Source organism: Siniperca chuatsi, linkage group LG18 (assembly GCF_020085105.1).
Source record: "Siniperca chuatsi isolate FFG_IHB_CAS linkage group LG18, ASM2008510v1, whole genome shotgun sequence".
Classification (NCBI taxonomy): Eukaryota; Metazoa; Chordata; class Actinopteri; order Centrarchiformes; family Sinipercidae; genus Siniperca; species Siniperca chuatsi.
The window spans coordinates 16951319-16963756 of NC_058059.1; the positions used below are offsets into that span (position 1 = coordinate 16951319).

General features: G+C 40.1%; 3 protein-coding genes across 7 annotated transcripts in view; 2 read left to right on the plus strand and 1 right to left on the minus strand.

Moving 5' to 3' along the window:
* Positions 1-318: 318 nt before the first annotated feature.
* On the plus strand, positions 319-3651 carry LOC122865456 (eukaryotic translation initiation factor 4E-binding protein 1-like). 3 transcript variants are annotated; one of them, XM_044173902.1, is made up of 4 exons: positions 319-455; positions 549-716; positions 3003-3188; positions 3301-3651. In XM_044173902.1, exons 2-4 carry the CDS (start codon positions 581-583, stop codon positions 3327-3329), a joined length of 351 nt encoding a protein of 116 aa, XP_044029837.1. In that variant the 5' UTR covers positions 319-455; positions 549-580; the 3' UTR covers positions 3330-3651. The 3 variants fall into 3 exon arrangements, with proteins under 3 accessions (XP_044029837.1, XP_044029838.1, XP_044029835.1); XM_044173903.1 differs by having other exon boundaries at positions 400-716; positions 3304-3651; XM_044173900.1 differs by having other exon boundaries at positions 402-716.
* Positions 3472-7932, minus strand: LOC122865455 (nodal homolog 2-A-like). The gene is made up of 3 exons (XM_044173899.1): positions 6606-7932; positions 5292-6067; positions 3472-5142 (listed from the first exon to the last, which is right to left on the minus strand). The coding sequence occupies exons 1-3, from the start codon at positions 6910-6912 to the stop codon at positions 4990-4992; spliced, it is 1236 nt and encodes a 411-aa protein (XP_044029834.1). The 5' UTR covers positions 6913-7932; the 3' UTR covers positions 3472-4989.
* Positions 7933-9238: 1306 nt separating this feature from the next.
* The window catches only part of LOC122865396 (low-density lipoprotein receptor-related protein 2-like), a 30135-nt gene continuing 26935 nt past the window's right edge, over positions 9239-12438 (plus strand). For all 3 annotated transcript variants that reach the window (XM_044173765.1, XM_044173766.1, XM_044173767.1), the window contains exons 1-4: positions 9239-9382; positions 10443-10565; positions 11100-11336; positions 12275-12388. In XM_044173765.1, the coding sequence (XP_044029700.1) occupies positions 9325-9382; positions 10443-10565; positions 11100-11336; positions 12275-12388 (532 nt within the window). In that variant the 5' untranslated portion in view covers positions 9239-9324. The remainder of the gene's footprint in view (positions 9383-10442; positions 10566-11099; positions 11337-12274; positions 12389-12438) is intronic.

Sequence of the window (12438 nt, forward strand, 5' to 3'; positions counted from 1 at the left end):
TATCCTATTATTTTCCTAGGAAGTGTCCTGGAAAGAACTGTATATTTCTTAAGTTTATAAGCAGTTGTTGATTTCCAGAGGAATTTCCTTGATAGGACTGCTCCATTTAAACCCAAGTAAATATTTATTTATTAGAACTTTATGTTCCGTATATGTTGATAGTATACTTGTCATGTAAGTTTTACCCTTTTTCATGAGACAAACCTCAAATGCTTTGCATGTTCAGCTAACCTGCTCTGTACTAATGACTCAGGTTTGCACTAGTTTCTAGTTAGTTTCAAGCTAAATATATTAGCTGTAGTTGAGAGACCAGACTCCGGATCAGGAAAAACTACAACTTCCAAGTGCTGTGACGCCCCCTGTTTTCAGCCAATCACAGCTCTTCGCTCCACGTGTTGTTTTGAAGGAGGTTCCTGGGTTGTTTTGGAAGTGCTCGGACCACGTGGAGACGCAAGGTAACTTTTCCGTGATCTGACTGTAGCTTTATAACGTCCACACTGTACGCCACACTCACTTGACGCAACTTTCCCCGCCTGTGGTGTTTTGAGTTGCACAAACAGTCGACCCAGTGTTGTGAGAAATGTCAGCGGGAGGTCAGACCACCAGCAGCCGGGATATCCCGGCCGTCAGGCGGATCACCATCCACGATTCTGCTCACATGCCCCAGGACTACTCCACGACTCCCGGAGGGACTCTGTTCAGCACTACGCCAGGAGGTAACCAAGTAGTTGGTCTTATCTGGAGTCAGGGAGGGGAAATAAGAAAAGATTCAACAAACCTTAAATCTTAGGGGGGGAGGGATTTAAAGGGACACTTTCAGGTAAATTAGAAGATGGGAGACGTGCATGGGAAGAATACCATGTTCATCTGGAGACAGGCGGTGTAGTGGAGGTAAGTTATTATGACCCAGAATATTTTTCCTCAGGTGCTGGTCCACCCCATCACATGGATGGGTTGTAAATTTAAAAAGATTAAACCTTAGATTTTGATATTGTGACACTACGGAGACAAAGTGAATAGGTACCGTCAGTTAAAACATCATTTAATTTATTGTGGCATGAAAACAGTTCATGGTAAAGGAAACACTTTTGACAGCCAGCCTATAGGTTTTGTCAACAGTTCTGTTATGTTGTCCTGTTAATGTTTGACAGTGTTGGTGCTGGTGAAGGCTAAAGACCACAAGGTAACAGAGTCAAAGTAAACTTATTAGAGGAGCCCTCTGCACCCAAATCCTGCAGTGTGCAAATTGCACAGCCCTGTCACCTCTGTGTACAGACAGCCAATCTGAAGCATGTCTCCCTGCATTGATTAATAGCCCAATGGAATGAGTGTAGTGCTAAAATGTTAATGCATTAATTTGATCTTCTCCACAGTTGCTTCATGTAGATTGATTTCTTCATTTATGCTAATGCGGAAGTCTGAAGTGTACAGACTTGATTAACAATTCACATTTCAATATCATTTCATGTGTGTCTGATGACCTTCTTTCTTTGAAGACTCCTGAAGATGATGGATCTGTTGATTACAGAATCAGAGACTCTGTACTTGTGTCCAAAAGTTTTATGTGAATAAACATTCATTGGTCAGTTATGAACAGCGGACTTATGAATTCAGTGTAATTAGCCTGTAGCTGTAGATTACTTACACAATCAATGACTATATGCTCAAATATAGGCCCGCACTCAGTCATACCCTATTTATAGTCTTGTTATTATAGCAGGCTGTTGTTGAGCTGCAGCAACATGTTTACTGGATGTGGGCTCCACTAGGTCTGGTTATATTACAGTTTTTCTCAATTGCTTGGGCTCATCTCTTTGAAACAGTCTTAACATTTTCTAAACTGTAAGTGCAATTGTCACAACTGTTTCATGGGACGTCACAACTCTTTTGCATGTCTGCAAAAGGTAGTAACTCACCCAAAACATTTCATTCATGCTTCACAACCTAGTTATATTGTGTCAGTAAATTGGCCAATGCCACCAAAATGAAAGTAGTTTTGTCATTGTGTGAGCCGTACTGGTCAAAATGTTTTAGATATTTTTTCACCATGGCAGTCAACCCTGGAAATGTTTCTCAGCACCAGCAACAACCGACTACAATGACTAAAAGTCAGTCTCGCTCTCATCAACACGCTGAGCTGTTTGGCCCATTTATTCAGTATGTTACTCAAACATCTGTAAGCTGGGGACCTTGTGAAATCTCCAGTGTGTTGATAAAACTAAAGCAGAAAATGTTTTCCCTCTGCGGCTGTGAGAACGGTGACGCAGAGTGCACATGTGCATTATAACTGATACCGTGTTCTGTAACATCACCAGGTGGGACAGATTTCCACAGATAAAGCAGAATTGGGTCAGTGAAGGTGTGTCAGCGTCACTGATATGGATGACAAAAAAATAGGTCATTGGTCATGGGCATGTTTGAAAAAAAAAAAGTAGATCTCTAGAATACCTTGGAGGTGGTACATATATGTGTGTATTATTTATTTATTGTCCCTTTCAACTAGTTACAAGTGTTTTGTGTTGAGGTTAGCTGTTGAGTTTAGTTTGATTTTATTAAAGTAAACATTTATTATTTTTATTTTTTATCATTTTTAACCAGTGTTTAATGTTGATGTTAGCTGCTGAATTTTATTTTGTTTTGGTTTGTTTTATTTTATCCTTCTTTCTTTTTTTTATCTAGTTACAAGTCTTTAATGTGGATGTTAGCTTTTTATTTTATTTTCAACATTTCAACGAGTTACAAGTGTTAAATGTTAAGGTTAGCAGATGAATTTTATTTTAATTGATGTTATTTCATTTTTAAGTAAAACTGACACAAGCGGTTATCAGGGTTATCTGCTGCGGTAGGGTAGCCAAAACAAAAAGTTCAGTATTCCATGAAAGTAACACAGCTGCTGCAAATATTGATCACTTGAAATTTAAGCTTACTGTTTGTTGTGTGTTTGGGATGGCAAAATATTGACAGTAGGTAACTTTGGTTTCCTTTGCTGTCGTCGCCTGCAGGTACCAAAATCATCTACGACAGGAAGTTCCTCCTGCAGTGTCGGACGTCTCCTCTGACTCGTACGCCTCCCAACCTGCCTGACATCCCAGGAGTCACCAGGCCGCTCAAACCCAACTCCTCCAGCAACACAAACCAGCCTGAACAGACTCCCAGCAATACCAACCTGCATACAGAGGAGAGTGCAGGTAAATGTATTGAAATATATTCAAAATGTGAACGAGAGATGAGCTGCAATCCTTCATGTATCCTTTCTGTAAAACTTCCCTCTACTCAACGGCACGGTCTTTTCTTTCCTAGAAGATCCCCAGTTTGAAATGGACATCTGAAGAGAGTCAGCTACAAGGATAAAAGTGATTCCCAACATTGTCATTGCTTTTTTGTTTACTGGGATAAAAAAAATCAATTGAAATGTGAAACCTAGTCTTACTAAATGTAATCCACTTTCAGATTTGTTCTGAAAACAAGATGTTTTGCTATTTTTGTAATGCTTAATATGTGTTAAAATGTTGTACTCTTATGAAACAACACTAACTGATGCATAAAATTGTTTCTTTACTTTGATGGCACTTGACTTTGTATGACTTGACATATTTGACAAGTAAGTCAAAGTCTTTTTAAAATTAAACCATTAATAAATATTTGATGTGACTTGACTCATTTGATGACTTTAAACACATCTTTAAAATATTCAGTGTTGTACAAATAAAAAAAATACTGAAATTATTGAGCTATATTGTGTAAAGGAACAGTCTTAGAACTGCCAATATTTTGGGAAATCTGATGTTTATACATCTGCAATAGTTGATTGTGCCACTTGGGGGCAGCAGAAACAAACTGTAAACACAACACTGACATGTTAACACCTTTTAAGTCGATATGGCGAATTTGACAGCAAACAGTTGCTTACATACACATCCATCAGATGCAGAGCAAGTTTAGCATTCATTTGGAGTCATTTTTCTGGCCATCTGATGAATGTAAGTCCAATATTCACTATCTTTATAACTCTGTTTTGGTCTTAACAAACTCCTGTGAAAAATATCTGGCTGTTTAGCTGCTATATGCTCCACTATGTTCACCAGCTAGCTAACTTTGTCAGTCTGCTGTTTGGCGGTGGGTAGGTAGCTTAGTGTTGTGGGTTTTTAAAGCTTTTTTGCTGGAAGCCAAAGTGAGTGAACTGTAACAGTAAAGTTAGGGGTCGTAAAACCGAAACAGTGAGCTGAAAGATGCTAAAACACCCTGTAGAGTTGAGGGGAACTGGAGCAGACTGTTCCGGTGCCTGTTTGAAGGTCCGGTAGAAAAGCTCGTGGAAGCGGCTGGCATTAACATTGCCTAGGTAATGACACAAATCTTTTTTTAACCTTAAAAAGTTCAAGGAAATGAGCAGCTTAATTTAAACTCTTGTATAAATACTGTAATAAAAACCATCAAACACTTTGTTCAAGAAAAGAAATAATTTATTGTATTAGCTACATAGCAAACATACAAATAGGTCAATGTGACCCAAACATCTCAATAAAGTTAAAGCGCTTACACCATTCTGACATCTACTTTCGTCATTTCAACGGCATTAAAAAAATTCAGTATTCAAGCATAAAAAGAACAGTTTGTACATAAGACTCTTGTGTACTTTGTGAATCTTATATAGTGCTTCAGTCAGTGACCATATTGTGCTTTTGTCTTGACCTTGTTTCATCCTGATTGAATCGATCCCTTACCATAATCAATCCTTATAAACTTGAATTGCAGCTCATTCACTTGCAATCAAAGACACAACTTAGGTCACCTAATCTACAAATAGTACCAACAATTTGCATCGCAGCAGCAGCCTGTGTCCCAGTGTCAAATCGGACATGTCTGTAAAGTGCCTGTGGACATCCATCCACTTTGTGCCCCTGAGTAGCTCAGTTATGTTGCTGTAGACTCTTCGGGGCCTGTGGCTCCAGTCTACTTGGCCTTTAACCAAAAGGTTTTCAGATCTTTTGCTCAGTGGCAGCCGCACTCCTCCACCACCATGTTCTCATGATGCCTCATGACCATCTCCTCGTTCTCGTAGTACAACATGGAAAGCGGTGCCAGGCGTGTTGGCACACAGGACACACATGGCACCTTGTCTGGGTGGTGAAGTTTCAGCAGGCTCTGGAGAGAGAAAGAGGGGGAAAAAAACTGATTAGAGCACATCTCTTCAAATAGGGTATAAGTGTATTATAAATAGGTATATCCTGTTGCAGCAAATACTGTACAATAAAAGTAAAGCAGTTTGTCTTGGTGACAAAATTCAGTCTTACCTGCATGTATGCGTGGTTGGTTGGGGTGAAGGTCTCATCTACTGGTGTAGGACAGCTCCCCTCACAGCGATAGGCGTTGTACCGTTTGGGATAGACAATCCATTCGCTCCACCCGAGCTTCTCAAAGTCCACCCACATGTCCACCTTCCTGCAGAGAGTACCCTTCTTCTCCTCCTCTGTGGGCTTGCTGGCAGGAGCAGCTCCAGCCACTCTCTGTCTCTGCTGCTGGGTCTGGTGGTGTCTCTTGGCCCTGCGGCTCCTCGTCTTGGAACCAGAGCCAGCCATCACTCGCTCCCTGTCCAGGCTGACGTACTTGGACTGCTCTGCTGTGCGGATGAGTGTTGGCATTCTCTGGTCGTTTGGGGTCTGCCTCGAGAAGACCACCATCATGACTCGGTCAGCTGTAGGGTGCTGGACTCCCTCCTGCTCCTGCTCTTCCTCCTTCACCTCAGCCTCATCCTCCTCCGTCCTCTGCGTGGAGTGCTCCTGCTGCAGCCAGCGGCTGAGCATCTCCGTTATGTTGAACACCTTCCAGGAGGAGGGGGAGACCATCGAACTGGGATGAGCTCTCAGGCGGCCCAGGAACAGCCTGTTCTCTGGGCAGTGCATGCCAAAGCACCGGTCCCTGTGAGAGAGGTAGATGTCCACTGAGGCTCGGGAAGACTCTGTGAAGGCAGGCAGGCGGATGCGAAGTTCAGCCAGTTGGACGTTGTCGCTTGCAGACATGGAGGACATGTCAAATGTGACGGACCACCTCTTGCCAATCTGCTGGCAGCCTGATAAGAGTAAAGAAAATTGGTTAGCATTATGTATGACTTGTATAAGAGAAAGCTAACACATGGGCTTACAAAAATATTTGCCAGCAAGACCAATTTCTCAAGCATGTGAATATTGCAGCTCTTACACACTTCACAGTTTTTTTTCCTCAATTGGGAGTTGCATTAGTGCTAAAATACATTAATCAAAGTCTGATTAGACAAATGATTAAATTAAGGTGAGTGAAATAAATCAACATCCACATTTTGTAGTGTCAAAGGAAACCTAAGGAACACAATGCTTTACATGTTGCTAAAGGGATGTGCTGCGGCCTTCAATGCATTCTCTTAAGGTGTGTATATTTTCTATAATTTTTACATGCTGCTTTTTTCAGTGTAAAATCATTTAAGACATGGAGTACTCCCCAATGTTTTACATAGAATAACATATAGCCCATGTGCACTGCATGCCATTATAGGAAAAAAACTGCACATCCACGTTATAATACCAAACTCCATTGAAAATAATGTCTTTTTTTTTCTGGTGTTGAATACTCACTCTTAGCGACAAGGCTGACCACAGAGTCGGAGTCGTGCAGACCGGGGTTGTCCTCGGTCCCGCTGTGGCTCACGCTGGCAGCCGGAGTCCTAGCCCGGTCCTCGGTCAGCATGGTCCGGTAGAGCTGCATCATGTAGAGGGGCAGCCTGCTGGCCTGTTGCCGATGCACGGTGCGTCTGGAGCCGCCGTTCATCCCACGGAGCAGTGCGTCAGGGTGCATCCCAGGAAAGGGCTGCGCGGCGAGACCCAGAAGCAAGTCCACCAGAAGAAGAAGAAGAAGAAACGCAAGAGAGAAATCCACTGCCATAATTCCCAGGTGTGGAGTTGTCTCTTCCACAGGTAGATTCCAAATGCTCCAGGTGAGATGCTGAGACTGGGATTTATAATTACCTCCCTCCTGGCGTCCTTTGACGAGATCTGTCAAGCCGCAGATGGCCGAAGGGCGTGTGTGATCCACGGGAGCGCTCAAAGACTTTAATGTGACACGGTCGTTGTGTATCGAAACCAATTGGTCTTTGTAGTGGCCGAGGTGTGAAAACTGTAAAAGCCCACTGATTGTTGTTGTTGTTTTGTATATTAGAGATCCCTTTGATAAGAAGCCCTGACAATAATATTAGTTAAGGAGATTACGAGCTGCACAACTGCGCTGTGATTAATGGGTAAGTAACAAGGGAGTTAATCAGAAATCACTTTCTGTAGCGCAGGTCCTGACCTGTTAGGAGCCTGTCGGAAAGTTAAAGTCAATATTGGACACAGCTCTAATGCAGAAAAAAAACATCGTGTTCAATCCATGTTGCATTTTAATTTATTAATTAAATTATTTTTATTGACTATCTTTTTGCTATATCATCTTGTTACAGTAGCCAAATGACCGGCATATGTCTATTTCGCCTGTTATTACGTTCTGTTTAATATGTTTAGGGATAATTAAATATGAATAAATAGAATCGTCATAAATATTTAACAAAGATGGAATTGGGACAATCTATTTGTCTTTAAAGGTGATAGGTCTGTCTGTGTCAAAGTTTGACCAAAAGAATATAGATCAACAATAAGAAAATACAGCTTACAAATGAACTGAATTATCAATAATAAATAAAGGTGAAAAGTATCAATAATAAACATTTTGCCACATAAGAAAAATAAGCGAAATGTCAGGATATTTCTTAAAGAACTGGACCTTTCTTCCTAACTTCTTTCTTTTGTAAAACTCAGTAATGTTTTTATGGAGCCAACGGCCACAATTGTCTTCCTATACATGGATATTTCCTACTGATCTGCAAATCAATATTATCAACAATATTAGTTGTAAGAATCAACAATTTTGGACAGCTATAAAGAAGATTCCATAAAACACCACCCGAGCCTAAAATCTGCCATGCTAATTGACATCAGCATGAAAGGCACATGAATGACGTCAGACATGCCAGCTGATCGTTGTCCATTCATAAGTCAAACTGCACACTTCACCTCAAAAGATAGAAGAAAGAGCTGATGGCGAACTACAAAGCTTTGATTCTTTCTGATGAGCATGATGTGTGAAAAGAATCAAAACACTGAAGAAAAGATGCCATTAGTATTAAATTAGTCTTGTTCTTGTAAAATTCTTTATTGTCACAACATCAAACAAACTTTTGTTTTAAACTATAATTTGTGGCACGTTTTGGGGGTTTGGGTGATTGGAAGTACAAACGATGCAACCTTAATTTAAAAAAGTCACTACTCAGTCACTATTGTGAATGGATAAAATGAAGCAGTATCATCAAATTGTCATGACATGGGTATTGTTAGTACTGTGTATTTTAAATCAGTATGCTCTATTTTCAATACGTTTAAGTGTACCAGAAGCAAAATTGTACTTGCAAGGTCGTGGCCACATTTGAGGACACCGAGGTCAAGAACTTACGAAAAATTATTGTTAAATTATAAAACAAAAAAAGCACTAAACTGAATATAAAGCGAAATATTTATCGATGAGGTCACCAGATCCACACGGCAAAACAGCTGCGCGTCTTCCATGGCGCAGACCACAACCTCACGTATTTCGGAAGGAGGGAGAATGTACTTTGTTAGTTTAACTTATGGGCACTGTTTTAAAATAAAAGCCAACAATACAAAAATAATAACCCTAATTCGTTCCGTGCGTAAAAGCGCAAAACCTAACCAAAATGCGCACGGCCTAATCACCTCACTGAAAGCACTGAAATTGGGTGGAACGTCAGCAGCTGAAGCAAACCAGTCAAAGAGGAGGGGCACACATTTTGCGAACTATGGCAGCTTTCCCGGCCGTCTCTGCTCTCACTCTTCTGCCAAGGCCACTGGACAAGACGCAGCACGTGTGATAACAGCATGCTCTCTGTCACATGAAACACGCCACAGTCCACTAAATCATCAACTGTGACGATCCCTCAAACGTGACCGCGGGCCGAGCTTCATGAAATGACGTAGACCGAAATGGTTAGGAACGCTGGAAAGACAGCTAAATGACATCCCTTAATAGATAAATAAACAATTTAAAAAATATATAAACATTGTTAAAGGACACCCGGTTAAATGAAGAAATAATAATTTAATAAATATTCAATAATATTTATTTTATGTTTGGTAACGGAAGCTGAATGGTTGTCTCTGATCGCACGCGCACCTGCTGCAGTGGTAGCTGATAAAAGCATTTCCTCTCAGGTGACGTTGTTTGTCCTGATGAGCCGCGCGGGTCGAAATGGACTTACGCCAGATCATTTGTTTGATTTTTCTGGCAAGTCTGAGCCCTACTCGAGGTAAAATGTCTTATATATGTTTTTTGTTTGTTTGATTGTTTTTTTTAGGCATTTGTGTGACTTAATTTAAGTGTGTGCGTATACAAATAACATGCAGGGGCGTTTTGACATTTTCTTTAGATCTAAACATGAACGAGGCAATATGGCGTTCATTCCTGGACTCCACGGGTTCAGGGTTACAAACTTTATTGGACTTTTAATACTAGTCACTCGGCTTTAACTGCACGAGTTTCAATAATTCAAACACATAATATCAATAATTAAACTAGATTATTTTACATGGTTAACATCAGGTACTTAAAGGCAAATAAGTACCTACAAATTAAAACAAAATAGACTTGTGCTATTTTGCTTTTTAGCTAACTTTCCTTTCATATACATTTGACCATGTGCAAGTGCCTATCATACCAGTCCAGTGATGAGTTTAACACAATACCTCCATGGTCTTTCTTTTCCATGGTTATACTTAAATGGTTATTTGGTTGGCTAAATAGGACTTTGTGGCTCATCTTGTCAATCTAGAATTAAGTGTTGGTGAAATAAATGGACCATTATTTAACAAATAAGGTTTAGTTTAATTTGTAGTGGATTTTTGAGATGTCCGGGTTTTTTTTTTTTTTTTTTTAAACCCACACTGTCACACACCTGAGCCGTGTTCAAGAAACTTGGTTCAGCTCTGCTCTAAATTGCTGTTTAGCTCCAGCTCACCACGCAAACAAATCACAGGCAGAAAAGTGAAGGAATGCAGAATATGTAATGTGTTTGCAACCTTTTCTGTTCTGCTCTGTTGCATTTACTGTCAATTCTGCATCAGTGCCTCAACATTTCTGAAAGATGCCACAAACCCTTGAACCTTACAGCAGGTACAATTTCAATGACACTTGAGCTAATCTGCTGAAATCAACTTCTTTGGTTTATAAAGGGCAGTCTAAATTTAAAATACATTCTACAATTCATCCAGTCTGTGACTTGGCCTCCTCCAGTGAAAGACCAGTTGTATTTTCTATGCCTTTATCTTTGTACTTTGTCTTATCTGTTTCTCTCTTTGTATGTTTTGTAGGTCAAATTTTTGGATGCCATCAAGGCCAGTGGCAGTGTGATGATGGAAACTGTATCCCTGATGTCTGGAGATGTGATGAAGATGGAGACTGTCTAGATGGATCTGATGAAATGGATTGCACTGGTAGGTATGCTTCCTGTCCCAGTGCAAAATAATTGTTCTTGGCATTAATTGTCCAGAAGATATAAGATTGCTTCATTTTCATTCACCATAGTTGTTTTCTTGAGTCTAAAATGGTTAAAGCCACATTCAACAAGACATGCGTTTTACAGCAGATTTATTTGTATTTCAGATTTTAGTAAAGAAACTGCTTCACAATAATGGACAAAAGGCTCAAAGTTGTACAAGATGGCAGGAGCAAAAACAGTTTCCCACAATTAACTGATTTGCGTCACATTTACAATTTTCCATGTTAACATAAAGCCACAAAATGTTAAGGATTTTCATGTTACCAGTGGCGTTTGGTTGTGTTGATTCAAAGGTCAGTCAGCAGCCTATAAGGGAAAGTTACTTCAAACAAAGTTGTTATGCAGAACTTTTGTACCTAAAGAGAAAATGTAGGTAGAATGAGAGGGGGGAAAAAAGGAAATATAAACCCTTCATTTGTTGATTTATTCAATAAAAGATTTCTTGTTTTCTTCCCTCCCTTACTCCCAGGCTCTCCTGAATGTCTGCCAGGTCAGTTTCCTTGTGTGGACTCTGTCGGCTGTGTTAACGTATCTGCACGCTGTGACGGACAAAACCAGTGTCCCACTGGCTCTGATGAGGAGAACTGTACAGCTGAGGGCTGTTTGGACTCCGACTGGACCTGTCGAAACCACATCTGTATCCCTAAAGAGCTGCACTGCAACGGGCTTAATGACTGCCTGGACAACTCTGATGAAGAGGGCTGTGGTGAGAAAGATGGAGGGATGAATGCTGTGCCACATGAAACTGAATGTCAGTCTGTGAGACTGCATGGCACTATAGAGCAAAGTATACTTCAAGGGTCCGTTCATCCAGATTAAAAAAACTGAGTATTTTCCCATGTATCGCTGCTATCTACTGTAGCAATGCAGATAGTTTTCATTTTATTTTTCCAGGTATTGATGGGTCTTTGAGATGTCTTCAGTCCAGCCTCGTCTTCAACAAATACTTCAATTTATATACTAATTTGCTTGGCCACATACATTTTGGAAGAAAACAAATAAAAACTGACACTACCCTAAATACTATTACAACAAATTAAAATCATTTTTGGACTAAAATCAACACTATTTGCACATCTACATACATATAAAATGGGGGGCAGGGGTTTGTACTCTGGGTGAACTCTTTTAATCAATCAATTGGTAGTCATTTTAAGTCAAGCTGGGCAGGATGGGTAAAATTGGTGTCATGATTATCATAAGGTCTTTTTTTTTTTTGCAGTAGTAATGCATGTATTTTTTTATTCACTTTTATTTGAACAAACTGATTTAAAAAAAAATTTATTGCGTTTTTTTGGTGCCATACACTTCATATGTGTAGTGAATAAATATAAAAAAACTCATTCAGCTGTATTTTTCAGTTGGAATAACCAAAAAATAAAAAGATTGCCAAGTAAAATCACATTTTGCCATTTTGAGTGTTATGCAGATTTGATATATCATTGTGATGACTCATTATCATTAGATTAATAATTAGCCCAACATGATCATAGAGGCAGAGTGAATACAGGATGGATGTGTGTGTGTGTGAAGCATATGTTAACAGTATCCAAGTCTGTGTCAAAAATGTCAGGCACGAACAGGTGGCCCCTAGGTATGAAGAACTGTTAAATTGTTAAGTACCAAATGTCATTCCTCTTTCAGGTCTGTGTGGTGAGGATGGCATACGGTGTCCTGAGGGGACATGTCTGTCTGCTGAAGAGAGGTGTGATGGGCAGGTTCACTGCTCAGATGGCAGCGATGAGCCCATAACATGTGGTAGGTTTATGAATTACAATGATGGAAAATGCTGCAACAAACTACTAAGC

Excerpts from the sequence above, each read along its gene's own strand:
- LOC122865456 (XM_044173902.1), top strand. The coding sequence starts at position 581 with ATGTCAGCGGGAGGTCAGACCACCAGCAGCCGGGATATCCCGGCCGTC. Across the intron at positions 717-3,002 it reads GTTCAGCACTACGCCAGGAG|GTACCAAAATCATCTACGAC; the intron begins GTAACCAAGTAG and ends CGTCGCCTGCAG. Across the intron at positions 3,189-3,300 it reads GCATACAGAGGAGAGTGCAG|AAGATCCCCAGTTTGAAATG; the intron begins GTAAATGTATTG and ends TTTCTTTCCTAG.
- LOC122865455 (XM_044173899.1), bottom strand. The coding sequence starts at position 6,912 with ATGGCAGTGGATTTCTCTCTTGCGTTTCTTCTTCTTCTTCTTCTGGTG. Across the intron at positions 6,068-6,605 it reads GGTCAGCCTTGTCGCTAAGA|GCTGCCAGCAGATTGGCAAG; the intron begins GTGAGTATTCAA and ends TACTCTTATCAG. Across the intron at positions 5,143-5,291 it reads CCAACCACGCATACATGCAG|AGCCTGCTGAAACTTCACCA; the intron begins GTAAGACTGAAT and ends TTCTCTCTCCAG.